This window comes from Puma concolor, chromosome B4, assembly GCF_028749965.1.
Source record: "Puma concolor isolate L17-30 chromosome B4, mPumCon1.1.hap2, whole genome shotgun sequence".
NCBI classification, from domain to species: domain Eukaryota; kingdom Metazoa; phylum Chordata; class Mammalia; order Carnivora; family Felidae; genus Puma; species Puma concolor.
This window is the reverse complement of record NC_141673.1, coordinates 51,155,552-51,182,267: the sequence shown is the minus strand read 5'-3', so window position 1 is coordinate 51,182,267 and position 26,716 is coordinate 51,155,552. Positions and strand designations below refer to the sequence as shown.

The following is a 26,716-nucleotide window of genomic DNA, read 5'->3' as shown; positions in this document are numbered from 1 at the left end:
TTTGGTTAGAGATGAAATTTCACATTTAAAGCACGAATACCCCTTATTGGCTGGGCCTTTGACACAGAGAGCCTAAGACTCACAAGTCATCAATAAAGCAGTAACAAGCTTTAATACCGTCTCTGGGTCCTGCCTGGGTTCAGTGGAAAAGAAAGAGAAGGCTGCACAGTCTGAGGCGGAATAAAGGGCCTCAACTTCGTCAGATGTACTGCATGTTGAAGTGGGGGGGAGGGGGCGTGTGTGCCCTTTGCCAGTAACCTGTAGGTTCCCAGAGAAGCTGCATCTTGCCTCATCTGGTGAGGGGTATCTTGGTGTTGCAACAGTAGTGACACAGACAGTGAGATGTCCTGTTGCCTCAGGCTGTCAGGAAGAGGCCAGCGGGTCGTCTTTATCTCTGGAGCCAATGGGTTGGAGTCTGGACTTTGCCAGAGAATTGCCACGTACTCCAGACTGGGTTACTAGACACCAATAATACTCTCCCTAAAATACTTTAAAAATAGGTATTTTTAAAAACCAACCGTATGCTTACAGGTCAAACGTTTATTTTTACTTAAATCCAAATTCTGCATTATAGTCTAGGTGTGTCCTTGCACTCTCTGTTTATATTTTAGGCCCAAGGGCTTTGGCTAAATCAGGAAAAAAACTGGTGGGCAGAGAAAGCAATCCTTGTAGCCTTTGGGAGGAAGTTCAGGCCCCAAAAAGAATCGTCCTGGAGATCCCTGGCACAAAAAGAGAGAGAGCATGTTACTCCCCAGAGTCGGGATACAAATTGACCGCCTTGTGTAGTAGGATTTTCCCCATCTCCTCAGTGTACCTCCACTGATCCTTCTACTAAAAGAATTATCTAGAGAGGTGATGGTCTGTGTTACAGTAAGTAGCTCTGTGGGAAAGAACAGAAGAAATGGCTTGTAGAAACACTAAGCTGAAGGTGTGGGCCGTGACAGGTTTCTTGTCTGTCTCTTTGGTAAGCGCCATGGTTAGCAAGCTGCCCTTTTGTTTCACTATATTGGTATCTGATTGTAGTTCTTTTATGTTCTCTTTATTTGATTAGCCTGGTTTTACCCCCCTAAGATAAACATAGTCCCTTGACCTGCATGATAGTTGAAGGCAGCGTATGAACGTTCTATTGAAGGCTGTAGCAGGGGAAAGAACTAGGGTAGAACTCATTGTTCAAGGGGCTCTTGCAGTTACTATTTAATTAAAATAGAACATTCTTCTTCCTCAGCTATTATTACCTTATTTAGAACAGAGTAAGTAAATCACTGGACGTAAAATTCATGCTAGTCTGCGGGTAAACAACTTGTCTCTTCACCAGATTATCATCATGAAAAGTGTCAATGCAGTGCCCTGGGGCAATTTCACGTTCTCACTGATGGCCTCTCGCTGACCCAAAGTCCTCTGTGGGATTTATTGTGTCACACATTGTGGTTACTTGCTCTCCCTAAGTCTTTCAGAAGCATGAGTCACCAAGTGCTGAAAGCTTCCCACTAGTTTTGCTGAGGCTCAAATAAAGGCATTAGAGTATGGGTTTGGTTTTTCTTGCTCGTTATTTTTTCTTCTTTTGTGCTTAGAAAAGACCCGTTCTTCAGGAAATCTAAGTGTTTTGCAAATTCAGCTTTTCGCATCCTCCTGGATGTAGCATTTAACATTTTTTTTTAAATTTTTTTTTTTTCAACGTTTATTTATTTTTGGGACAGAGAGAGACAGAGCATGAACGGGGGAGGGGCAGAGAGAGAGGGAGACACAGAATCAGAAACAGGCTCCAGGCTCTGAGCCATCAGCCCAGAGCCTGACGCGGGGCTCGAACTCCCGGACCGCGAGATCGTGACCTGGCTGAAGTCGGACGCTTAACCGACTGCGCCACCCAGGCGCCCCAGCATTTAACATTTTTTTAATGTTTATTTTTGAGAGAGAGAGAGAGAGAGCAAGCTGGAGCAGGAGAGGGTCAGAGGGTGGGGGCAGAGGATCTGAAGTGCGCTCTGTGCCACACTGACAGAAGCAAGCTCAGTGCGGGGCTCAAACTCACAAACTGCTAGATCGTGATCTGAGCCCAAGTCAAAGTCAGACGCACAACTGCTCCACCGACTGAGCCACCCAGGTGCCCCAGGTCTGACGTTTTAAGTTAGGATTTGATACTGTCTTCAGAGCTGAGTTGAGGAAGGAGAGGGCTAGACGTGTGCCGTCGAAACTCTGGCATTCAGAGCTCTTGCGCCCCCCTTGGCTGAAATAAAGGGTGTGCGTGTGGGGGTTGGGGGCGTGTGCAGAAGACAGCTAGGCTGTCAGTGCAACAGGAGCTGGAGGGGCAGGAGTTTGGGGCCTGGTAACGGGACCTAACGAACCTCTCTGCCCATCTCACCTCCTGGCACACGTCGCAAGCTCCTGTGCTAAATTCCCAGCACTCCAAAATGATCAGGGGATCCACCTGTGGAAGAAGTAATTACAAACCAAGTGTCTGTACTCACCTAGAGCTGGGGAGAAGGTACGATCTGGCTCTGGGGATTCCTCGTCTTCAGAGGCTTGTCCGGGTGGTCAGCACTGTGTTCCAAGTGAGATAGATGGTGAGTGACACAGATGTGTGAGCCCCGGGCCGGCCTTAGAAGCTGCCGGGTTTGAAATCAATGGAGAGAAAAGACAAGGCAAGGAGAAAAATGAGAACCGCGATCGTTGATTCAAGTGGGGAGGGCTAGGCCTTCTCTGAGTTGCTCCTCGTAAGTGCAAGGATCACACCACGGGGAATGGCCCTAGGACGGGTAACATGAGGCGGCGGGCTCTTTGGATTTTGCAATTCTCCTGCCACCCTTAAAGGATAGAGGGTGACGTCAGGTATAGGACATGTTCTTCTCTACCCTTAAAGGGCCCCGGAGAATCTCTTCATTCTGTCTGTTGTCAGCTTAGTTCTAGACAGAGTCTGGGTTACAATTCTTAAAGGCCTCAGCTCTGAATCCTCGAAACAGAACTAGGAGTCTGAATACTCTGAATTATTAGAACACCTGCAATTCAGACCCATGAAACTAGGGTCTGCCTGTCGGCCCACTCGTACAGGGACAGCAAGGACTTCTGGAACTTTTGTAAGATTCAATATTTGTTGAGGATTAAGAATTTCTTATTTTTCTCCTCTGGCTATTACCACTTACTTTTTTTTTTTTTTTTTTTAAATTTTTGAGAGAGAGAGAGAGAGAGCGAGCACACAAGCAGGGGAAGGGCAGAGAGAGAGGGAGACACAGAATCTAAAGCAGGCTCTAGGCTCTGAGCCATCGGCACAGAGCCCGACGTGGGACTCGAACTCACGAACTATGAGATCATGACCTGAGCCAAAGTTGGACACTCAACTGACTGAGTCACCCAGGTGCCCCTATTACCACTTTTAATAACAATGTGTAGTACTTCAAATATACCACTTGGCATTTTGGAAGCTTTGGTTTCAGGGGACAAAGAGCAAGCTCTGAATAGCCCGGAGCAAAACTGAGAAATAGGTTACTTTTTCTTGGCCCACCCACCTCTTTTATCAATATCCTTCTGCTCTCTTATGATTAATGAGTAATTTTCATCTTACCTACCATTTATCGACCGTTCCTGTGTGCCAGAAAGTAGGCTATTTCTATTCCCCTTATCAGTTCTGTGAGTTCTGTTGTTTGCCTCATTTCACATGTGAGGAAAATGACATTGGGACTTATGGGGCAAAGTAACCCATCAACTGTCACAGAGCCAGGGAAAGACAGAGCTAGGACTCACCCCAGGTGTGGGCCATGTGAAATGCATGGGCTTAGCCTTTTCCATCCCTGCTGTGACAGCCCTTTGACGGTAAATGTAAGCTGAGGCTTACTGTCAGCCAAGATGTTAAGTGATTATTTAGGATTTTATGTGACAAGTAGCTAAAACTGACTCTAAGCACTTTGTCTTTACCTCAGCAGATGTCTATATTTTAAATAAGGCTCAAAGACATTTTTGTCTTCAGTCCGTAGAAAGTCATAGAGATGGGACAATAGAGAAGGGCTATCCTTAAGGCAGGGGCTACCAAAGATCCTTCACATCGCTGCAGGTTAGTGGCTCTCTGCTGAGAAGCCGGGCATTCCGCAGCACAGCTCTGTACATAATAGGTACTTGATTGTTAGCTGACTAAAACCCAGTTAGTGTGCTCACCGCATATCAGAAGAGCATAAGGAAAGCTGCTTTGGTTCATTTTAGTTCCTCCTATTGGCAAATCATCAGCTTTATCTACCAACTCCCTCTATGTATCTATAAATTTGAAAAGCCCACTGTCCCTAGGCCAGGTTTTCATCTTTGAGTTTTATATAATCCTTGTATTTGTATTTTAAGAAAAATGGGAAAATACCCTCATGGAAAATTCTGTACGGCTTTGTGTTGTCAGTGTTTGGAATTAACCAGATATCAGGGTACGCTTGCCATTTTGTTTTTCGCTGGAATGCCTTTATGATGTTTTGGTCTCGTTTGTTTGTCCTCGGTTACAATTTCAGTGCGAACATACTTTTGAATGATCGGTTTGAACCCAAACTGACGGACTTTGGCATGGCGCACTTCCGACCCCACCCGGAACATCAGAGCTCTACCATAAGCATGGCTAGCAGCAGCACTAAACATCTGTGGTATATGCCTGAAGAGTATATCAGACAGGGCAAACTTTCCATGAAAACGGACGTCTATAGCTTTGGAATTGTAAGTACCAAGTACCAGTCAACAAAGAAGGAGAGTTTATCACCAGGAATGCTCTAGATTCTAAGAATTTTTTTAAGGGCTTTAACTTTTAGACCTACTGACTTCCCGTTACCCAGTGTCTTATACATTAATCTCATGCAATCTGTCAAATAATAAAATATACAGTCATTGATTAGAATGAACTATATCCATTGTCAAGGTTAACTGTTGAACTAATTATATATTTAACGTATGTAGCTGACTTTCTGTATATTCCGTATAGGTAATCATGGAAGTTCTGACAGGTTGTAAAGTGGTGTTAGATGATCCAAAGCATATCCAGCTGGTAAGAATTGTCTTCATCTCTGCACCCACTTCTTGGTCATTTTTTTGGTTAGAGTTCTAAAAGACAAACATACCTTATCTTCTTCTCTTCCTAGAGGGATCTCCTTATGGAGTTGATGGAGAAGAGAGGACTCGATTCATGCCTTTCGTTTCTAGATAAGAAAGTGCATCCCTGTCCTCGGAATTTTTCTGCCAAGCTATTCTCTTTGGCAGGCCAGTGTGCTACCACGCGGGCAAAGTTAAGACCATCAATGGATGAAGTACGTATACATGGTTTTATTCAAAACCAAGCCCACAGAACCATGGAAAATCTAAATTGGATACATTGCGTGTCTAAGTAAATTCTTTATCAATGAGGCAAATCCAGCCCCTAACACAGAATTCTAACCTAATAGATAGTTTTTCCAAGTCACCAAGTCACATTCTTTGGTACTCTGGGAGAGGTCATTATTGGGTGGGATCAGGGCACCACAAAAAATTTAATGAAATGACATAAGTGAGTGGTTTGGAGAGAATTGTATTCAGCCTTCATTAAGAGATCTGGTCCATTAAGAATGTAGCACTTATTCCCCCGACTGATTTTTTAATTTAGTCATCAGTTTAATCATCCAGTCAGTTATTTGTTTATTTGTTCAACAAATATTTAGCTAGCGCTTACTTTGCATGTGCCAGACTTTGTACTGGGTGCTGAGGGCACAACAGTAATCAAGATACGGTTGCTGCCCTCAGGCTCACAGTCCAGAGTGAGTCAGATCAGTAAACATGGCATCAGGGTGGGTAGAAGCCCAGGTCAGTATGGGAGCGTAGGCTCGGAATACACCCCAGCCTATGGAAGTCAAGGAAGCTTCTTGATGGAAGTGACGGCTGTGCTATGGTTGGCGGAATAGGGTGAATTTAGGCAATAGTAAGAATAGAAGGACACTTTAGTCAGCGAGAATCTATACATGCAAAGCTCAGAGGTGATGGATTCCATGGCACTAATACTGCAGGTAGTTCAGAGAAGTGGGATGTCATAAGGGAAAAGCTGGAGTGCTCAAAATAATAGGAAGTTCTAGATGATGGACGGACATGAATCCATTGTGGTAGTCTGGGTTTAATCCTGAGTCTATTGTAGAAGCAGGAGGGGATTTTAAACAAGAGGTCAACATAATCAGAATATAAAGAACACTGGCCTGGGAGTCAGCAGAGGTATATTCGAGGCCTGACACCACCAGTAAGAGCTATATGACCTGAAATCTTGGGCCCAAAAGGAGCTATGAGAGGTACCGTGGAAGAATAATGGGATTGGGAACCAGATCTGAGGTCAAGCAACAGATCTGTTCCTTACTGGCTAGTGATATTTATTTCCTTTTTGAGCCTCAGCTTTATTATCTGTAAAATGAGAATAATAATATTGTTTGTACAGATTAAAAGGGGGAATGGGTGTGAAAACACTTTGTAAATAGTAAAACTCTCTAAGTACATTTTTAAAAAGTACGTGTGTGTGTGTGTGTGTGTGTGTGTGTGTGTGTGTGTGTGTGTAAAGATATGTAACATGCTCTTTTAAATCAGGTCAACAGCTCTCAATGTGGGCTGCATATCTGGATCAACTGGGAAGCTTTTAAAATACAGATTCCTGGGCCCCTATCTTTTATACTTTGGTTCAAGTCTGTGAAAGAAAGGGTCTAGCTAATCTTTAATAGCTTCTCATTCAAAACTCTATTGTTGAACTTATGTCATGAAAACAAGAGGCTGTTCCTTAATAGGTAGACAGAAAAAAAGGTGAAAGGAGAGATTATTCAAACTTAACTCAATGTTTGCTTCTTGGTTAACTAGGTCCTAACTACTCTTGAAAGTACTCAAGCCTGCTTATATTTTGCTGAGGACCCTCCCACTTCACTAAAGTCCTTCAGGTGTCCTTCTCCTCTATTCTTGGATAACGTACCAAGTATTCCAGTGGAAGATGATGAAAACCAGAATAATCATTCACACCCTCATGATCAAGGTTTGAGAAAAGATGGAGTGACTCCGAAAGTTCCATTTGAATGCAGCCAGTCTGAGGTTACATTTCTGGGCTTTCACAGAAAGACAGGGGATGAGAGAAAAGAGGATGCATGCAACACGCCCAGTTCTTCTTGTAAAGAAAGTTGGTCTGCAAAGCATTCAGCTCTATCACAGGACTCAGGGGCCTGTGGTGCAGATCTGGACCCTTCTGCAGAAGCTCCAGACCCTTCTTACAGGAGCAGGCCAGTGGAGACCAGCTGTTCCTCTGAATCTTCCTGGAACGAATGTGAGCAGTACAAAAAGGAATCAATTTCACCAGAAGATAAAGAAGAAAGCAAGTATTGCTAAGGCCTCTGAGTACAGGTATCATCTTGGGAAAACATTGTTACCATAAGTAATGCGAAAAAGGACAATGGATGGTGAGTTTGGGTGATGCGGATCTACTCTCTGGACAATTCTTCTCCTTCCTTCCCAACTCCGAAAACAGAGTGGCTCAAATCTAGGCTGTATGAGAGCCATCCAAAATTACTTAAGATCATGAGCTGTGGCTTTAGACAAACAAAACCTACCAAAGAGGGACTAGATTCTACGGTCTTCTCCATCATCATCAACATGAGCCCCTGTGCCACCAGTCTGCGAAGTACATTCAGTTCAGTTAGATTGCATTATTCAGTTTGGCTTGCTTGTGAAGGTTGTAAGAAGCGTCTAATTTGTAAATGTTAACAGGTGCCTTTTTAAAGAATTACCTTTGTGTTTATCTTAATTAACCTTTAGTATTTTTCTGTTCCTCCCTGTCAAGCCTGTCTGTTTGAAAATGAGCCAGATTCACCCTTGGCTATTGACATGTTCTGTGTAGAGAGGGGATTCTTGCCCAAGATCTGTATTTCTGTATTTAAACCCTTAGGATAGTTTATCACATATCATACAGTTTTGGCTATTATCACATTTTTTTTTTTTTTTTTTTTTTTTTTTACAAACCTAGAGACCATTATATCCTGAGTAGAATGTGTGAAATTTTAATCAAGTAGTTTTTGTTTCTGAGAAAATGGCTGGTCACAAGGGCTTATGTTAGCTTTTTCTTTGATTCTGTACCTTCCAACTCTGTGCCTTTACTCTTGCTGTTTACTGGGTCTCCCCCTGTTGAAATCCTACCCAGGCCTTCAAGGCCCAGCAGAACTACCTCTTCCAGGAAGCTTCCTTAATCTGTCCAGCCAGAAGTACTCACTTCCTTAGCATTTCTATAGCACTGTTTTTGTATTTGTTTCATACTTGTTATTTTCTCAATTGTACCGATGTTGCCTGTGCCATCTTTTCTCTCTTACTAGATTGTAAACTACCTGTATTAATTTCCTATTGTTGCTAGAACAAATTATAACGCACTTTGTGGGTTAAAACAATGTAAGTTGGGGTGCCTGTCTGGCTCAGTCAGTAGAGCATCCAGCTCCCGATCTCAGGGTCATGAGTTCAAGTCCCATTTGGGTGTAGAAATTACTTAAAAAAAAAATAAGTTAATTATTTTACAATTCTGGAGGTCAGAAGTCCTTCGCATTCTTTCTGGAGGCCCTAGGGGAGAATTCATTCCCCTGCCTTTTCTAGCTTCTAGAGACTGCCTGCATTCTTTGACTCATGGCCTCTTCCCCTCCATCCTCAAAGCCAGCATTGTGGCATTTTTGAATCTAGATTTCTCTTTCTTTTTCTCTTTGGACTTTTCTTCATCACCTCTTTCTCTTCCTTTGCCCTCCTGCCTCCTACGGATCCTCGTTATTGCATTGGGCCCACTCAGATAATCCAAGGATATCTATGCATCGCAAGACCCGTAACTCATTCATAGAAGTAATTCACAGACTTCTGGAATTAGGACATGGATGTCCTTGGGGAACTGGGGGCCTTACTCTATCACATTCTCTGAGTGTGCAGGGGCCATCTCTTCAAGGCCTAGCATGTTATCCTATACAGAGCTGTTTCCTTACAAGTTAAGTTGAATTAAGTTCTAAGAACCCACATAATAAAAAGATTGCTGAGTAAAGTGGGGATTAGGACTGTCTTTCTGATAATGGATAGAAACACTCCAAGAAAACCATTTCCACAAGATTAATGGAATTTCCCTCTCTAGAACATGTATGATGAAAGGATAGACCTCTAGCCTGCTGTGCATCCAAGGAATAGGCTCTTGCTTTTTTTTTTTTTGTGAGTTAGTATGTTTGGGTTAATTGGTCAGATTGGAGTCTAGATTTAAGAACAAATTATTTAAAAAAGGAAGTCATCTTAAAAATTTTTTTTAAATGTTTTTGTTTATTTTTGAGAGAGACAGAGTGTGAGCTGGGGAGGGGCAGAGAGAGAGGGAGACACAGAATCCGAAGCAGGATCCAGACTGAGCTGTCAGTACAGAGCCTGACATGGGGCTCTAACTCAGGAACCGGGAGATCGTGACCTGAGTCTAAGTCGGAAGTTTAACCGACTGAGCCACCAGGGAGTGCCCCAGGGAGTCATTAAAAAAAAAAAAAAAAAAAAAAAGGTTGGGGGTGCGCCTGCATGGCTCAGTCAGTTAAGCGTCCGATTCTTGATTTCAACTCAAGTCATGATCTCGTGGTTCATGAGATCGAGCCCCGCAATGGGCTCCACACTGTGCGGGGCCTGCTTGGGGTTATTTCTCTATCCCTCGCCCTCTGTCTCTCCCCTGCTCGTGCTCTCTCTCTCTCTCAAAATAAATAAACTTAAAAAAAAAAAAAAGGCGGAAGTCATCAGGAATCAGGGTCAGGTTAACAGACCAAGGCCAGGAACATGAAGCTACAATTCTGGGAAAAATGGTCTCATGGTGAGGTTCAGAACATAATAAGCCTTAGTCTGATTGACAAGGCCACATAAAGGCCCAGGTAAGCAGTTGGGAGAGGTCATGCTCAGGCTGGTCCTCAGGGGCCAGCCGTCTTACCCATCTGTTCTTTGCATGTGTTATTAAGCACCTGCCAAAATCAAGGCACTGTATTGGCTCCAATAGGACACTGAGTGAGGAAGAAAAGGCAACCACCCCAGTGAACAGTTGGGTGACATCTGGTATTTGAACCACAAACCAGTGGAACTGAAAGTAAAAGTGGGAGGAGGAGGAGGAGGCAGAGATTACTATGCATTTTCTAGAGGGGAAGGAAGGCTTCTTGGAGAAACTTGGAGAGAGAGAAGGGAGGAAGAGAAATAGAAAAGGAGTCCCAGGATGGACATCCAGGGATTTGGGGGCCCAGAGCTCTACCAGAGCTCTGCAGAACCCCAGCTCTGGGGCTGGAAGGATGGGTGAGGGCAAAGGGAGCTCGGTCCAAAGCATTTCATGCTTTTTCCTGTTAATCCTTCACAGCCACACCGAAGGTACAAATCCCATTTTATGATGAGAAAACTGACTTAGGTTAAATAAGTTTTGAGCCTGGGGTTTTCCCAGAAATGGAAGAGCCAGGATTTAAAAGCACAGCTGTCTGATATCAAAGCGCACACTCTTTCTTGTATTCCACATTGCATACAGAAGCCCCCACAGATTCAAGCTTTTATAGAAAGGGATAGAGGTGAGAGCTCGTTTGTTGATTCCAGCAGGTTTTCAGTAAGCACACAAGGCTTGCCATGTCTTCTGCCTTTTTTCACTATCCCGTTCCTCTGTTAACAGTTACCCACCTCTTTAGTCATTAGATGTAAGTTAAATGAATTCATTGATCTAACCATTCATTCACTGAACAAATATTTATCAACAGCCTCCTTTATGTCAGGCATTGTTCTGGGAGCTGGGGACACAGTGAAGATCACACCCAACTGAGGGCGCCTGGGTGGCTCAGCTGGTTAAGCGTCCGACTTCAGCTCAGGTCATGATCTCGAGAAGTTCGTGGGTTTGGGCCCTGTGTGGGGGTCTGTGCGGACAGCTCAGTGCCTGGAGCCTGTTTTGGATTCTGTGTCTCCCTCTCTGTCCACCCCTCCTGCTCTCTATCTCTCTCAAAAGTAAATAAGCATTAAGAATTATTATTTTTTTTTAATTTTTTTTCAACGTTTATTTATTAAGAATTATTTTTTTAAAAAAAATCACACCCAACAAAGATCTCTGCCCTCATGGAGCTTATGTTCTAGTCAGTAAATGAATGGATGGATGAAAGAAAACAACATGGGGAAGTTGTAATCTCAATTCTAATGCTAACTGGTGGCTCTCCAGGAGACCAGCCTCACTGAGCCATCTGTGAGTGTTGTCTGGACTTAGACTCTAGCTTCTCTGCCAGCCCTTCTGTAGGGATTCACAGAGGTTTCCCCTCACCCTATGGTACAGCTGATGTCTCCATGGTAGCTGGTTGCTTTGCTATTAGTGTGCACCGGGAGTCTGTGGTATATGGCAATCATGACAGGTCCGATTCTTCCATTGACCTATGATTTCTCCAGGACATTCATCTAGCTACCAACGACACCTTCAACTGGCTGCTCCTAAGGACTCTGAAGCACCTACACATGCCTCACTTCCCTATCACTCCACAATGTAATTGTTGACTTCTCTCTTCTCCACAAAACTGAAACTTCTTGAGGACGGGGACTATCTCCTGCTCATTTTTGTGTCTCTAACAATGAGTATGGTACCTGGTACGTAATATGGCCTGATCAATATTTATAAAATGAATGAACCAAATAGTCATTTAGAATATCTTCAAAATCATTGGTATCTAGTATATCACGACTGTCATCTACATTGCACCCAAAGTGCATCTTTCTTTTCTCTCTCTCTCTTTTTAATTTGTTTAACGTTTATTCATTTTTTTTTTCAACGTTTATTCATTTTTGGGACAGAGAGAGACAGAGCATGAACGGGGGAGGGGCAGAGAGAGAGGGAGACACAGAATCGGAAACAGGCTCCAGGCTCTGAGCCATCAGCCCAGAGCCTGACGCGGGGCTCGAACTCATGGACCGCGAGATCGTGACCTGGCTGAAGTCGAACGCTTAACCGACTGCGCCACCCAGGTGCCCCAACGTTTATTCATTTTTGAGAGACAGAGAGAGACAGAGCATGAGCAGGGGAAGGACAGAGAGAGAGGGAGATGCAGAATCCGAGGCAGGCTGCAGCTCTGAGCCATCAGCACAGAGCCTGACGCGGGGCTCGAACTCACAGACCGCGAGATTGTGACCTGAGCAGAAGTCGGTTGCTCAACTGACTGAGCCACCCAGGCGCCCCTCTTTTCTCTTTTTTTAAGTTTTATTTATTTCAGTAACCTCTACACCCAACGTGGGGCTTCAACTCGTGACCCTGAGATCAAGAGTTGCATGCTCTTCATGGGACGCCTGGGTGGCTCAGTTGGTTGAGCGACGACCAGCTTTGGCTCAGGTCATGATCTTGCAGTTTGTGAGTTCTAGCCCCACATCGGGCTCTCTGCTGACAACACAGAGCTCACTCCAGATCCTAAGTCTCTGTCCCTCCCTCTCTTACCCTCCCCCACTCACACTCTTTCAAAAATAAGTAACATTAAAAAAAAAAGTCACGTGCTCTTTTGACTGAGCCAGCCAGACGCCCCTAAAGTGCATCTTTCTAATATCCATACTACCATTATTAATTTGCTTAGATGGTTCCATCCCACTATTCTCAGATAAAAGTTATTAAGTATTAAATCTGAGATATCTTTGAAAGGAGGAATTAGACATTGTGTATACATTGTTTATAGATTTGATTCATGGTAGAAAATATTCCCAAACCATTTCTAAGCAATGATAAACCAACATTTGATAGGGGATAAACTGATACTTGTGGTATTTTGTTTCCATATTTCTGTCAAATTATTTGTATATATTTGATGGTCCATTGAACTTGACATGCAAGTATTTTCTTGGAAGGCATTTTTATTCCAAAGATCTACACTGCTTACCAAGCCTTCACTGTAGAGCCTTCTTATTAATGTCATCTGTCTTGTTGAAAACTTTGTGGCAATCTCTATAAATTGCAAGCGAATATTTCCAAAGTTTTGTATTGGCTCCTTAATTTTAAAATTTCTTACAGACCAACATTGATTGCAATGGAGAGTAAGCAGGTAGAAAGAACTTACGTGCAGGAGATTCAGACTCAGTTAACACTGAGGTGTCTAATAGTGTGATAAGTGCTTTCATCACCTACACTCTGAATGCCAACTGACTTGGGTTCTGTTACTATACTAGCAAGGAAAATGATATCAAGAAAGTTGACTCTTATCCCAAGTCACGCTGATAGTGAAGTATGGACACAAATTGAAAACTCTTTATTCAAATCCAGGAAATATTTGCTCTGAAAAGGGATAACTTAAAAATTAGGTATTCCTGGGGCACCTAGGTGGCTCAGTCAGTCAAGTGTCTGACTCTTGATTTTGGCTCAGGTCATGATCTCATGGTTGCGGGGTTTGATGCCCACATTGGGCTCTGCCCTGACAGAGCCTATTTGGGATTCTCTCTCTCCCTCTCTCTCTGCCTCTTCCCTGCTTGTGCACATGTGCCAAAAATAAAAAAGTAAACTTTAAAAAATTAAAGGCATACCCTATTTGAAAATAAAAACAGTAATAACATATGTGTTTATCTTATTTGTATTAATTGTATTCTCCAAGATTGGCAAATATCAAAGTAATTGACAAAATATGAACAAAGGGACATTCTTGTTCACTGTTGGCAGGGGTGAAGACTGGTACAACTTTTCTAGAGACAGTATGTATCAAATTTGGCAATATATACCAAACATTTAAATGATACACTTTTACCCAGCAATTTGTTTACAATTTGTCCTAAAGAATAAAAACTACACAAGTATGTAAACATGAGGGCAAAGATGTACTTTATGATATTCGTGATATTAAAACTTTGGAAATGGCCTAAATATCCTTCAACAGAAAATGGGTTACATAAATTCTAGCACATATATGCTACTGAGTCATATACAACTGTCATTAAAGATTATTTAGACTGCATTTATTGCTATGGAAATTTGTCCCTGAAATATTATTGAGTGAAAAAGCAAGATCTAGGATAGTATGTTTAATATGGGCCCATTTCTGACACTGGATATTTTAAAATAATATATGTTTCATACAGAGATCTTTGCCAAAAATGATGTCTTTCTCTGGGCTATGGGATTTGGGTGATCTTTACTTTCTTTTGCCTTTTATGTATTTAAAACTTGTATAATGAGCATGTATCATTTTTATTACCAGAAAATAATAAAGGTATTTTTATGTTGGAAAAAAATATTCTATACATGTCGATATTTACCTCTTTGCTTAGCTGTGCCCTTGATAACAACTGTCAACCACCAATAATATTTCTGTTCCATTGCCCTTATTTCTATCTTACAGCCTCAGCGACTGAAGCTCCCACATAGATCTATCTTGTATCTCCTGAATAACAAGTTTTGAGAGGACTTATAAAAAAGCAATCCAATGGGTGCCTGGCTAGCTCAGTGGGTGAACTGTGCAATTCTTGATCTCAGGGTCATGAGTTCAAGCCCCATATTGGGTGTGGAGCCTAATTAAAATTAAAAAAGGTAACAAATTAAAAAAGCAAGCCAAGATGCAAAAACCAGACCAGCTAAAATACAGAAGAGTGGAGAACAGATCACAGTGCACCATGCTTTGTAATTACAGTTGATTTTGGTAAAATATTTAAAAATTACCCTTAAGCTCTCTCCTTACAAATTAGCACTGCAAGGCATAGCCTACAGTTAAATTAAAAAAAAAAAAATTAAAAGATCTTTGGAGAGAGAAATTTTTAACCATAAATTATCCCTTCCTCAGACTTAGGTCCCATTATCCCTTTTTAACCTACATATGACTTTTAACCTGCTGAATTTAGTAGACTTGGGGCTGTAGTTATGAGTTGAAGATAAAACTTGCCACAGTGCAGAGAAAGTGTGACAGAATACAGTGTTTTTCTCTAGCAGGTAGAGATGGAGCCTATGTAACAATGCTAATGGGGCCCACGATACATTAATTATAACGGGAAATAGCAAAGTGTACTCCAGGGTAAAATACCAATTCTAATGAGCTCTATCCTGGAGGGACTGTTTTGTGGGTGTAAGTTACAGGGGACAGTAAATATGATAAAAACACAGGCAAATCCAGCTAAAAGATAAATTCGTGCTGGCTTTTTAGGAGCGTGACCCTGCCACAAATTTTGTTCTCTTGATACCAAATTAACACGTTGGTGCTATTTTTGTGTTTCCTGGAAGAGAAATACCGGGTAATATTAACTGTATCATCACTGCAGAGATTTCAGCAAAAGAGAGGTTAAGGAATCTAGTACGCAAATCGAGTGTAAAATGAAGTCACTCTGACAGCACATTGGGGTGAAGTATGCATAACTTCCGGTAGTCTTCTTAATCCCATTATTCACTAACGATAATTTCATGTCATTCTGAAAGCATATTAGCTAATTACAGTGCACTTGCTGGACCATTAAACATTGGATCTTCTGATATATCTTTTTATTTTATGTTTGTAACACGGGATTTTTCTTGCAGGATTTTTTTTTTTTTTAAGAAAAGAGCTGCAGTGATCTCAGCCAAGGGCAAATATAAATCTGTGACTTTTATTACTTTTATTTTATGTGCCCTGGAGGAAAATGTGAGATTCCAGTATGCTTACAAAGCCAAGTGTGCATGTTTGTATTAAGTCACTGCCGGTAGCTCTAAGGCTTGAGACAAGAGGCAGAGCAATCATTATGCATTTGTTTAGCAGTTTGAAGAGGGGGAAATAATTCATATGATTTCTAATATTCTGTCTTGGCCATTAAAATGTATTTCTCTAAAAAAAAATTATTACCGTATTTTAGAAGACATAATCTAACATGTTCTCATCTTTCTCCCTATGTCATAATCCCAGCATCGTTTGTCCTTGTTTCAATGGCCATTTGAGTGACCCAAGTAGCATCCCTGCATCACAGATCTCATCAATCACAGTGAAACTACACCTCTACTTTACTTCAGCCACTATTTCCAAGGCCACACCCTCTGGACTCCATTCTTACCTGAAGCTGCTACACATCAGAAATCACAATATGCTATCCTGGACTTTATAAAGACATCCTGTTGTCTGATCTCCCCATTTTTTTTTTCCTGGCCTGTCAATGACCATCCTTTTCCTCCCCATCTACTCCATGGTTTCTTTGCAGAGGTTGGGCCATGGGTTCATCTGTATCAGTATTTGTCCTTACGGAAAACGAGAACCCCTGCTAGTTATTTCAAACAGATGGAATTTAATATTGGCAGTTGGTTATCAAAGACTTGGAAAGGCCAGAAGAGGAAAAAAAAAAAAAAAAAAGAAAGAAAAGGAAAATGTGTAGCTATCCAGAGATTAAGAACTACAGGAAGCCATTTTCACTGTTGTGCATGAAGGAGAAAAAAAGAGAAGAGGTGTAACTAAGAGCCACGACCACCGTCCTGCTGAGGCCACAGAGAGCTTGCTCCTGATGCATGCAATGCTGATGCCTTTCCATGGAGGAAAGTGGGAACGTGGATCCACCTGTGCAGCTCCTATGTTACTGCCAGGGGCCCAATAAGAAGCAGAGAAAGAAAAGGCTCCTCTAGTTCTTGCGGGTTCTATAAAGAGGAGTCAGCTGTCAAGGGCATCCAGGAGATGCAGTTTTCTTTAAACTACAAAGGAAAGCACAGAAGGGCAAGAACAGACAAATCCTACCCTGTGGCTATTCAGCATTTATTCTCGCCTTTCTACCTTCTGTTTCAATTTCCGGTAACAATAACAATATCATGCAAATATTCGTCAAATAATCGAAGGTGCTGTCACTCTTTCAAAAGACGTACAGGCTCTCATCAGTCATTATATCTGTCTCCAGGTGACTTTAATATATCTTCTGCCTAAGTTTTCTAAAAATAGAGGTAATCATCTCCAACAATTCTTATACAATATAGGAGAAAAGAGAGGGAAAGTAAGTAAGTGGTGAATAGACACAAATACATACAAAACAAAGGAAGCCTGCACGGCTGCTATTGTCTTTGTTTCTGTGATTTGTCACCAGGATGCAATTTCACTCTCCTCCCATGCTCCCTTGGCCTTGGCCGGCACTTTGGGTCCCTCGGTTTCCTTCCCTGATGGTGTGCGCCAAATCTTCACTGCTAAAGGGTGTGAGCCCTCAGTGGTCTTTATTGGTGCTGGAATTGACATTAACTTTCATCACTGGAGATGGAACTGTTAGTAAGCGGAGTTCTCCGGATTTCAGTCTTAAAGCCTTCCTGTCCTCCTTGTGCTCCCCAATCTCATTTCCCCCTTGACAGCGGCAATCAATACCCAGAACCTGTGTCATAAGCTACATCTTTCTCCTTGGTTCAGTGGCTTGAAGAGCCCAAAATGACAGCCTCCACTTCCCAGTCTGTAAAACCATGCTCGTGTCCTCATGGGATCGTTTCTCACTTGAGATCTAAGAGCTCTACACTAGCAGAGCTCACGGGGCACCTGGTGGGCTTAGTCGGGGGAGCACGCTACTCTTGATCTCAGGGTTGTGAGTCTGAACCCCATGTTGGGCGTACAGTGAGTAAATACATACATACGTAAATATGTAAATAAGCAGAGCTCCGAAATGATGAGATGGGAAGCTGAGAAAAATATGTATGAGCGGATGTGTTTACTTTTCTCAGCATCCTTGTCATTGAATAATGGGAAACATTTTAAATCAACAGCTCTCAAAATTTATCATACCAAATCAAACGTAATACTTTAAATATTGTATGTAAAAAGAGTATTAGTTTATTCTGTTACTTAACTGGGCTATGTTTCTGTGAATCCAGTCTGAGTTTGTGTTAAGTGTCGGTATGTGTGTCTGTCAAAGCCATCATTTCATACGAGCTCCTACTAGCCTGGGGATCTACCACGGCCTTGAGATCTTTTTCACATAAACAGCCGATAGCATAGATCTCCTTCATCTTTTCCTTGTGTAATTGATTTTCACAAAATAAAACCCAGAGCTTATTATATGTTTATCGCCTTAACACCATCCAACTAGTTTTGAATGACTTAATACACATTGTGGTTCACTGCTATCTTGTTTATTTGGAATCACTGATCCAACATTTTGAGGCAGCCCCTCACTCCATTTCTTACCACTCTCATCTCTTACCATGCTCCCCATCATATGTCAGCTGCAGCCACTCTAGCCTTCTTGCATGCCAACCTTGTTTCCATCTCAGGACTTTGCACTTGCTGTTCCCCTGCCCGGAACTCTCTTCCTCCAGAATTTCTCTCTCTGCTCTTACTCCCTATCCTCTTTTACAATGTACCAGTTTCCTTCAATTCATGTGTCAGTGCATGACGCTGTATTATATACCTATCTATTTGTTTATCATCAGTCTTCTTCCCTAGAATACAAACTCTATGAAGCCAAGGACTTTGACATGGTCATGACTGGATCCCCAGCACTTAGAAAATTTCCTGAGACATAATAGATGCTCAATAAACATTTTTAGAAGAGTCTTTCAAATTTTTTTAATTAATTAATTTTTTTAATTTGCATCCAAGTTAGCATATAGTGCAACAATGATTTCAGGAGTAGATTCCTTAATGCCCCTTACCCATTTAGCCCATCCCCCCTCCCACAACCCCTCTGTTTGTTCTCCATATTTAAGAGTCTCTTATGTTTTGTCCTCCTCCCTGTTTTTATATTATTTTTGCTTCCCTTCCCTTATGTTCATCTGTTTTGTATCTTGAAGTCCTCATATGAGTGAAATTATAGGATATTTGTCTTTCTCTGACTAATTTCACTTAGCATAATACCCTCAAGTTCCCTCTATGTAGTTGCAAATGGCAAGATTTCATTCTTTTTGATTGCCAAGTAATCCTCCATTGTGTGTGTGTGTGTGTGTGTGTGTGTGTGTGTGTGTACACACACACACCACATCTTCTTTATCCATTCAGCCTTCGGTGGACATTTGGGCTCTTTCCATACTTTGGCTATTGTTGATAGTGTAGTCTTTCAAATTTTTAATTCAATCATTCAACATTTTAGCATTTTTTTTTCCAGGCTTGCATGATTGGACAGTTTGATGAAATTACTTTCTCTATCCACAAAATTGTTGATAAAAAGTATTCTACAGGATAAAGTCAACTTCAGAACCATGCGGCGCTTCACCAAGTATCCTCCTTCAGGTTAATGTCTTTCCAGTAATTAAAACATCTTTAGGAAAAAATCCAGTCAACTCTGACTTTATCTCACTTTTGCAACATGTTTCTCTATCTTGACTACAAGATATGATCCAAGATCCTTTAAATAGCATAAAATCACCTTCATAAGCTGGTCCCAAACTATCTTTCTAGTATTAAATCCCATCACTACCTCTTTCTTGTTCCTTTCCATTGATTTTGTATTTTTTGTTCTAGTCCCACTAAATTTGTTATGATTCCTAAAGCATACCATGTCCCTTCTCATTTCCATGCCTTAGCCCTTAGCACACGCTGTTCCAACTGTCTGGAATGCTCGCCTCTCCTCACCCCACCTTCAGCTAGGTATATCCTTATACACCATTCATGAGCTAGCATAAATATTACTTCCTCCATGAATCCTTCTCAAACTTCCCTGATATAATCATCTCCTCTGTTCTCTCTCAGTAATTTAGATTTATAAACTTTTGCATTTTGCTTATTGTTTGTAATCATTATCATATTGTTTATGTCTCTTTTCGGAGTTAAGACTGTGACCTCCTCCAGGGTATGAAATTAGAGACTCATTGATGTCTATTAAACAAGTGAAACACTTAACAAAATATTTTTTCCATTACTTTTTGGAGTTTAAAGAAAGCAATTCACACCCAATAGGAGTGACTGATACCCCAGATTGGCTTCCACCAGAGTGGCACTGACCTTGGTGAATATTGGGGAATCCATCTTAGCCCTGCCATCTCAGAGGCTAGAATTCTTCAGTCTCCTTGGAATGGACTTATCTCTCAATGGCAGATCTGAAGTGATCAAGTTCATAGAGGTTGATAAAAATCAGCATACTGATTTTCTACTTTATAATGAAAAGCCTAACTGTCCAGAGAATTGAATTCTCATGTCAACATTATTAGTGTATTCTCTCCTTATAGGCAAGCTATATATGAAGCAGTATGATATGGTACAGGGGGATTGATTGATTTTAAGTATTTCTTGGTGAAGGAAGCTTGAGACCATCTCATGCACTAGGGAAACAGTGCCTTCAAGGACACTATGATGTTTGAGGTTGCCTAGCCAAGGCTGCCACTCCCTGGGCAGGGCCTGGGGGATCACCTTCAGCTTGGCAGCTCGCCATCCATTTCTTGTGTAGCTACGGTCAACCAACATGTCTTTGCCCAAACAGGACCTAAAGAAATGTCCTGAATGCCTGGTGACTAAGTTACATTTGTATTTGAGTTCCCATTCTTCCCATTTATATATTCATGGATATTCTCCCGGTTTTTTCCTGTTCATATTTACTGTGTGTGGATCTAACTAATTTAACTTCGAGCACAACTGTATTGTTGACTCATTGTCAACTCTAATGACAAGACCTAAAAGGGTTGAGTAATGAATCAAGGTCTTGCAGTTTGCCAATGGACAAGGCAAAAATTCAACCTTGATCTTACTGCTTTAATCTGGCATGCTTTTCACTATACTTCTCTAAGTGGAAATACCTACTAATAATTGTACAAGCAGATGAATTCTTAACCTTTTCTTCCTGATTAAAGGTATTTTTCTTTAAAAGGCTTAAAAACATGCATATACTTTGAGACCTTTTTCTTAAGTTTTTTTTAAATTTCTTTTTAATGTTTATTTTTGAGAGAGAGGGAGAATGTCAGCAGGGGAGGGGTAGAGAGAGAGGGAGACACAGAATCCGAAACAGACTCCAGGCTCTGAGCTGTCAGCACAGAGCCCGATGCGGGGCTTGAACTCACAGACCGTGAGATCATGACCTGAGCCAAAGTCAGAAGCTTAACCGGCTGAGCCACCCAGGCGCCCCCTTAAGTTTTTGTTTAAGTTCCAGTTAGTTAACATACAGTATATGTTAGTTTCAGGTGTACAATTTTTTAAATGTTTATTTATTTATTTTGAGAGAGAGAGAGAGAGAGAGTGAGAGCAGGGGAAGAGGCCCAGAGAGAGTCGAGGCTCGATTCCATAAACCGTGAGATCTTGACCTGAGCCAAAATCCAGAGTCAGATGCTTAACCGACTGAGCCACTGAGGAGCCCTGAGGAGTCCAATTAATTTAGTGATTCAACACCTACATATAATACCTGGTGCTAATGACAAGTACACTATTTAGTCCCCATCCCCCCACCCACCTCCCCTATGGCAACCATTGGTTTGTTCTATATAGTTAAATGTCTTGTTTCTTGGTTTACCTCTCTTTTTTCCCCTATGATCATTTGTTTTGTTTTTTAAATTCCACACGAGTGAAATCATGTTCTTTCTTTGACATATTTCATTTAGCACACTCTAAGCTCACTCTACCTCCACCCAAATCATTGCAAAAATGGCAAGATTTCATTCTTTTTAATGACTGAGTAATATTCTATTGTATAAATATACCACGTCTTCTTTATCCATTCATCCGTAAATGGACATTTGAGCTCTTTCCATAATGGCTATTGTAGATAATGCTGCTATAAACATCTCAGGGTTCATGTATCCCTTCGAATTAGTACTTTTGAATTATTTTTGTGTTATTATTTAGTATTTGTATTTCGTAAATTCCTAGTAGTGCGGGAGGGCCTGGCTGGCTCAGTCAGTGGAGCATGTGACCCTTGATCCTGGGGTTGTAATTTCGAGCACCATGTTGGGTGTAGAGATTACTTAAAAATAAAATCTTACAAAATCTAGTAGTGCAATTGCTGAATCATAAGGTAGTTTTATTTTTAACTTTTTGAGGAACCTCCACTCTGTTTTCCAGAGTGGCTGCACCAGTTTGCATTCCTGCCAACAATGTAAGAGGGTTCCCCTTTCTCCATCTCCCACTTTGAGATATTATTGACATCTATGAATCTATCTCATGGAAATAATCATATTGGTGCAAAAAATTATAGCTGGAAGGATGTACATTTCTACATTATGTATAATAGTAAATAAGTGAAATCAATGTAAGTGTCCAATAATAGGAAATTTAAAAAATAAATTATAACTAAATGTAGTCGTTAACACAATGTTCTACAAGAATGTTCATCTTACATTGTTAGTGGGAAAAGGCAGATTACTAAACACTATGTAAACAGGATTCTACTTTTTGCAACAAGGAAGTGAATGGGTCTATAATTATAGAAAAAGGACTAGAAAAAATAAACAAAAGCATCTAAAAGTAAGTGGGTGTTAGGATTATAACGATGCCACCTTTCTTTCCTGCTTATCTATATTTAAAATTTTTTTGCAAGGAACATGTATTACTTTAATTTTTAAAATAATTGTCATTATTTGAGTAGTTTTAAAATTATTTTTGTAATCTTAGATGATGGGATTTAAAGAAAAAACCAAAATCATATGCACCATATGTCAGTATTGGTAGCTTTCTGTGTAAGAAAAATGCTTTTATCTATTTCATGGGCTATTAATTTCCTATAGTGACATTCCACTATAGAGAAGCTCTTTAAATTTATTAATTGCTTGTATTTTTATCCATATAATTGCAGACAAGTCTGTTTCGTTGTCGTTCTCTGGAAGAGACTAATATAAAAACGAGGATAAGGACTCCCAAGCAAATATACAAGGGACTAAGCTTAATTTGCTAGAGCACTACCGTGTTGTGATAACAATTATGATTTTGTCTCCAATGTGGGAGAGTGGGCTGTATACTAGGGCTACAGTAGGTACCTGTTCATAATCCGTCCTCTGTAAATATTGCATTGATTGGAACGGATGCCATGAGAGAGCGAGGGTAGATCGGCATGAAACACTTTTCCACTGGTCAATCAGTTAACACCACGTATTTGTATAGGAAGTACCATAGCGGTTGGATCAAGAAATGTTAATATTTGATCAGAGTTCAATTCAATTTTAATTTAATTTAAAAATTCTGGGAATTTAAGAGCAGTGAAACGGAAAAGTAATGAAATGTCAGGTCCTCCAGGATGTATCCTCTTTACACTCCCTCCAGAGTTCATTTGCTCACTGCTGACCTCCCTCTTGGACATTTCTGCTCTGTGCAGTGGGAGGTTCATTTGCTTGCAAAGAAACTTTTCTTTATTCTCAACCTGCTCAAAGGCATTTTCATCCTATCATCTCAAGGAAACCTGGCTCTCATCAAGGGCACTGCTTTGCTTCATTTACAATTCTGTCCAGGGAAGGGTGCTCATTCTGCTGTGAACCTGATGCCTCTAGGTCTGGGAGGGGCCGGTCCAATGCTTCCAGCTGCATGCTGCTGTCTCCCAGCCCAGGGCTGGCTTCAGGGGCATGTGTCCGGTGTAGTCACACAGCGTCCGTGCACAGAAATACCCCTGCTTGGGGCTTAATGCTCTATAGTGTTGTCTTGAAACTCTTAACAATTGTTATGGGCTGAATTGTGTCTCTCAAAACTCCTATGTTGAATACCTAATACTTAGTAGCTCAGAATGGGACTATATTTGAACATGGGGTCCTTAGGGGCGCCTGGGTGGCTCAGTTGGTTAAGTGTCTGGCTTCAGCTCAGGTCATCTCATGGTTCAGGAGTTCCAGCCCCATGTCAGGCTCTGTGCTGACAGCTTAGAGCCTAGAGCCTGCTTCATATTCTGTGTCTCCCTCTCTCTCTCTCTCTGCCCCTCCCTCACTCACACTTTGCTTCTCTCTCTCTCTCTCTCTCTCTTGAAAATAAATAAACGTTAAAAAAAAAAAAAGATTTTGAACATGGTGTCTTTAAAGACACGGTTGAATGAGGTCACTGGGGTAAGCCTTAATCCAATATGACTTGTTTTCTTGTACAAAGAAGAGATTAGGACACAGACACAGTGGAAAGACGTGGTAAAGGAAGAGAAACAAGATGGCTGTTTACAAGCCAAGGAGAAGGGCCTCAGATGAAACCAACCTGTAAGGGACATCTTGATGTAGGACTTCTAGCTTCCAAACAAGTGAGGAAATAAATTTCTGCGTTTTAAGCCACCCAGTCTGTGGTACTTCACTACGGCAGCCCTAGCAATCTAATATAACAATTTTACCTTTTAATTTATGTTTTGTATGTGAAGTCTGAAGGAACAGTACTCAAGAGGCTTGGGGCCACAGTTCATGAGTCCCACCTCCCACTGTCTCCCCACCTTCCCTGGTCAGATTCTTGGCTTCCTATACTTCCTCTCAATTCCTACACCCCCGGCAGTTGGAGTGATGCCCACTCTACCCCTTCCTGTCCCCTCCCTGGGGTAGTGAGTGGGCCATGTCGGCAGAGCAAGTGCACCTGTGTCCCATCATTGCTCCCTGGCCCTGGCTGGGGACTGGATGCGGGCACAGGTAGGGCTGAGGCTGAGTGAACATTCCCTATGACGCATTTAGGTAGGGAACGTCAGGACCATCTCTGTTCTCAGACACAGCTGGCAGCACCACTGTGTCTGGTGGGTCCTCGGCAAGGGTTAGCCTCTTGCCCACCCCGATCCAGGAATTGTGGTTCCTTCACGGCTACCCTTCTGCTCTGGTTGGAATGGTGGGCTATGGAAGGAGAGACCGACTTATTTCCATTCAGCTCAGGTGCAGCACATCAGGGAGGCAATGGGCCTTGCACTGAGTCATGGGACAGAGCCCCCACGGGGCACCTGTGAGGGTCTGCACTCACTCTGCAAGTATCCCCATGTCCAAGGGACCACAACATGCAATTACAAGTAAAAACACCATGACAGGCCAAGAGACCGCAGAAAAAAAGGAAAGAGTTTTCTATATTTTAGTAACTTTAGCAGCATTATATATAATTTTTAAAATTTATTTATTTTGAGACAGAGTGTGAGCAGAGGAGGGGCAGAGAGAGAGGGAGACAGAGAATTCCAAGCAGGCTCCGCACCCTCACCAAGGAGCCCGATGCGGGGCTTGAACCCACAAACCACGGATTGTGACCTGAGCAGAAACCAAGATTCGGACGCTTAACTGACTGAGCCACCCAGGCACCCCAACAGCGCTCTATTTAAATGGAGGCCCTCATATTTTCATTTGGCACCGGGCCCTATAAATTATGTCGCCAGCCCTGCCCAGGCCAGCCCCGTACCTTAAGGTCACTACTTTTATTTTTTTTATTTTTTTTTTATTTTTTTTAATTTTTATTTAATTTTTTTTTTTTTAACATTTATTTATTTTTGGGACAGAGAGAGACAGAGCACGAACGGGGGAGGGGCAGAGAGAGAGGGAGACACAGAATTGGAAACAGGCTCCAGGCTCTGAGCCATCAGCCCAGAGCCCGACGCGGGGCTCGAACTCACGGACTGCGAGATCGTGACCTGGCTAAAGTCGGATGCTTAACCGACTGCACCACCCAGGCGCCCCAAGGTCACTACTTTTAGAGCTCATACAATCCGGGTATTTCATCCTGTCTCCTCAGTACCCTTGCTTCTGTGCTTATAATTTACTCCCTTAGCTCGTGGCCATCACGGTGTGGTGGCCATTCCCGGAGTGTCAGACTTAGCCACATCCAGCTCCCTGTTTCCCCAGCCTTCAACTCCAATCTAGGAGAACAATTCCCTCTTGTGACCCACCCTCGTCTTTCATCACCCAACTGCTCCACCTCTCAACCTCAGCACTGTGATTTAGTGCACACGCCATGTGGCAAATCGACTTGTAAAAGAGAAGAGTAATGTTTACTTTGTAGGTTTGCTGTAAGGTTAAGCAAAATCATATATATATATATATATATATATATATATATATATATATATATGTGTATATGGGATGTGCTTAGCATGATGCCTGGCACACAGATAGGTCTTCTCACTAAAAGCCTAGCATTTTCCCCTTGGGTCACAATTTCCTACCCTTGAGCTCCCACCCTCTTGTCCCCACCAAACTGGCATCCAACACTAAGGTCTCCACTCTCAATCTCCCCCTTTATGTCAGTCTGTCACGACACCCTTGTCCATCCCCAGGCTTCCCTCCCTACCCTACCCCCTGTTTTTTCAAATGTTGGCAGGACTCTCATTTCTTTTCCGCCATAGCTGGCCTGCAAAATATCTGCCCTGTAAAAATTTACCTCGCTCCTCTCCAGTTTCCTGTGATCTGCTTTCTCTGCTCCCAGACTGAGACCCTGCTGTGCTGGCGTGTGCCCGCCGACTCCAGCCACAGCCCCTTCCTGCTGGTCTCGGGGCTCATCCGTAACCTCCATACCCCACAGTGGTTGTGAGAAGGCTTCTCTTCAAGCCTCCTGTCCTTTCCTATCCTCTGACTCTGAGCCACTGTCCCCGGTTTCGACTCCAGAGGTAAAAAGCAGGCCTTGGGCTTGACTCTGCCTTCCCTGTTCTGCTCACAGACAGACCCCTGTATGTGGGGCCTCCCTCCTTCCCCCTCTTCCTGCGTATCTCTCTTCTTGCCTATTTTCCTCTACCCTCCGGGTCCTCTGTTGCTTCCCAACTTGGTCAGTCATTCTTTCTACTTTACCATCAACCTCTTGCTCTCCATGTCTGCCCCTCCTCCGAATGATACCTTCTTCAATATTTAATTTACAGGGAAACCTTCCATCTCATCAGCCAGGCCCTTTGACAAAGCCTACCGTGCTGGCTCGCTCCCTTCTTCCACTTCCGACAGCTCCTCAGCTCCCTTGATAGAAGGCTGTCCTCCATTCCAGGGACATCTGTCCCTCTGAGACACTCAGTGGGCTCCTAACTGCCCATCTGTGAT

At 42.2% G+C, this 26,716-nt stretch overlaps 1 protein-coding gene and 1 long non-coding RNA gene across 2 annotated transcripts in view; both read left to right on the top strand.

The window, feature by feature from the left end:
• IRAK3 (interleukin 1 receptor associated kinase 3) overlaps positions 1–9,711 on the top strand; it is a 54,527-nt gene extending 44,816 nt beyond the window's left edge. Inside the window, exons 9-12 of the mRNA XM_025926850.2 lie at positions 4,476–4,674; positions 4,937–4,999; positions 5,094–5,258; positions 6,814–9,711. Coding sequence (XP_025782635.2) covers positions 4,476–4,674; positions 4,937–4,999; positions 5,094–5,258; positions 6,814–7,329 — 943 coding nt within the window. The 3' untranslated portion in view covers positions 7,330–9,711. The remainder of the gene's footprint in view (positions 1–4,475; positions 4,675–4,936; positions 5,000–5,093; positions 5,259–6,813) is intronic.
• Positions 9,712–11,152: 1,441 nt separating this feature from the next.
• On the top strand, positions 11,153–14,186 carry LOC147579063 (uncharacterized). Its single transcript, XR_015253508.1, has 2 exons — positions 11,153–11,650; positions 11,950–14,186. It is a non-coding gene; the product is annotated as an uncharacterized LOC147579063 (long non-coding RNA).
• The last annotated feature ends 12,530 nt before the right edge of the window (positions 14,187–26,716 follow it).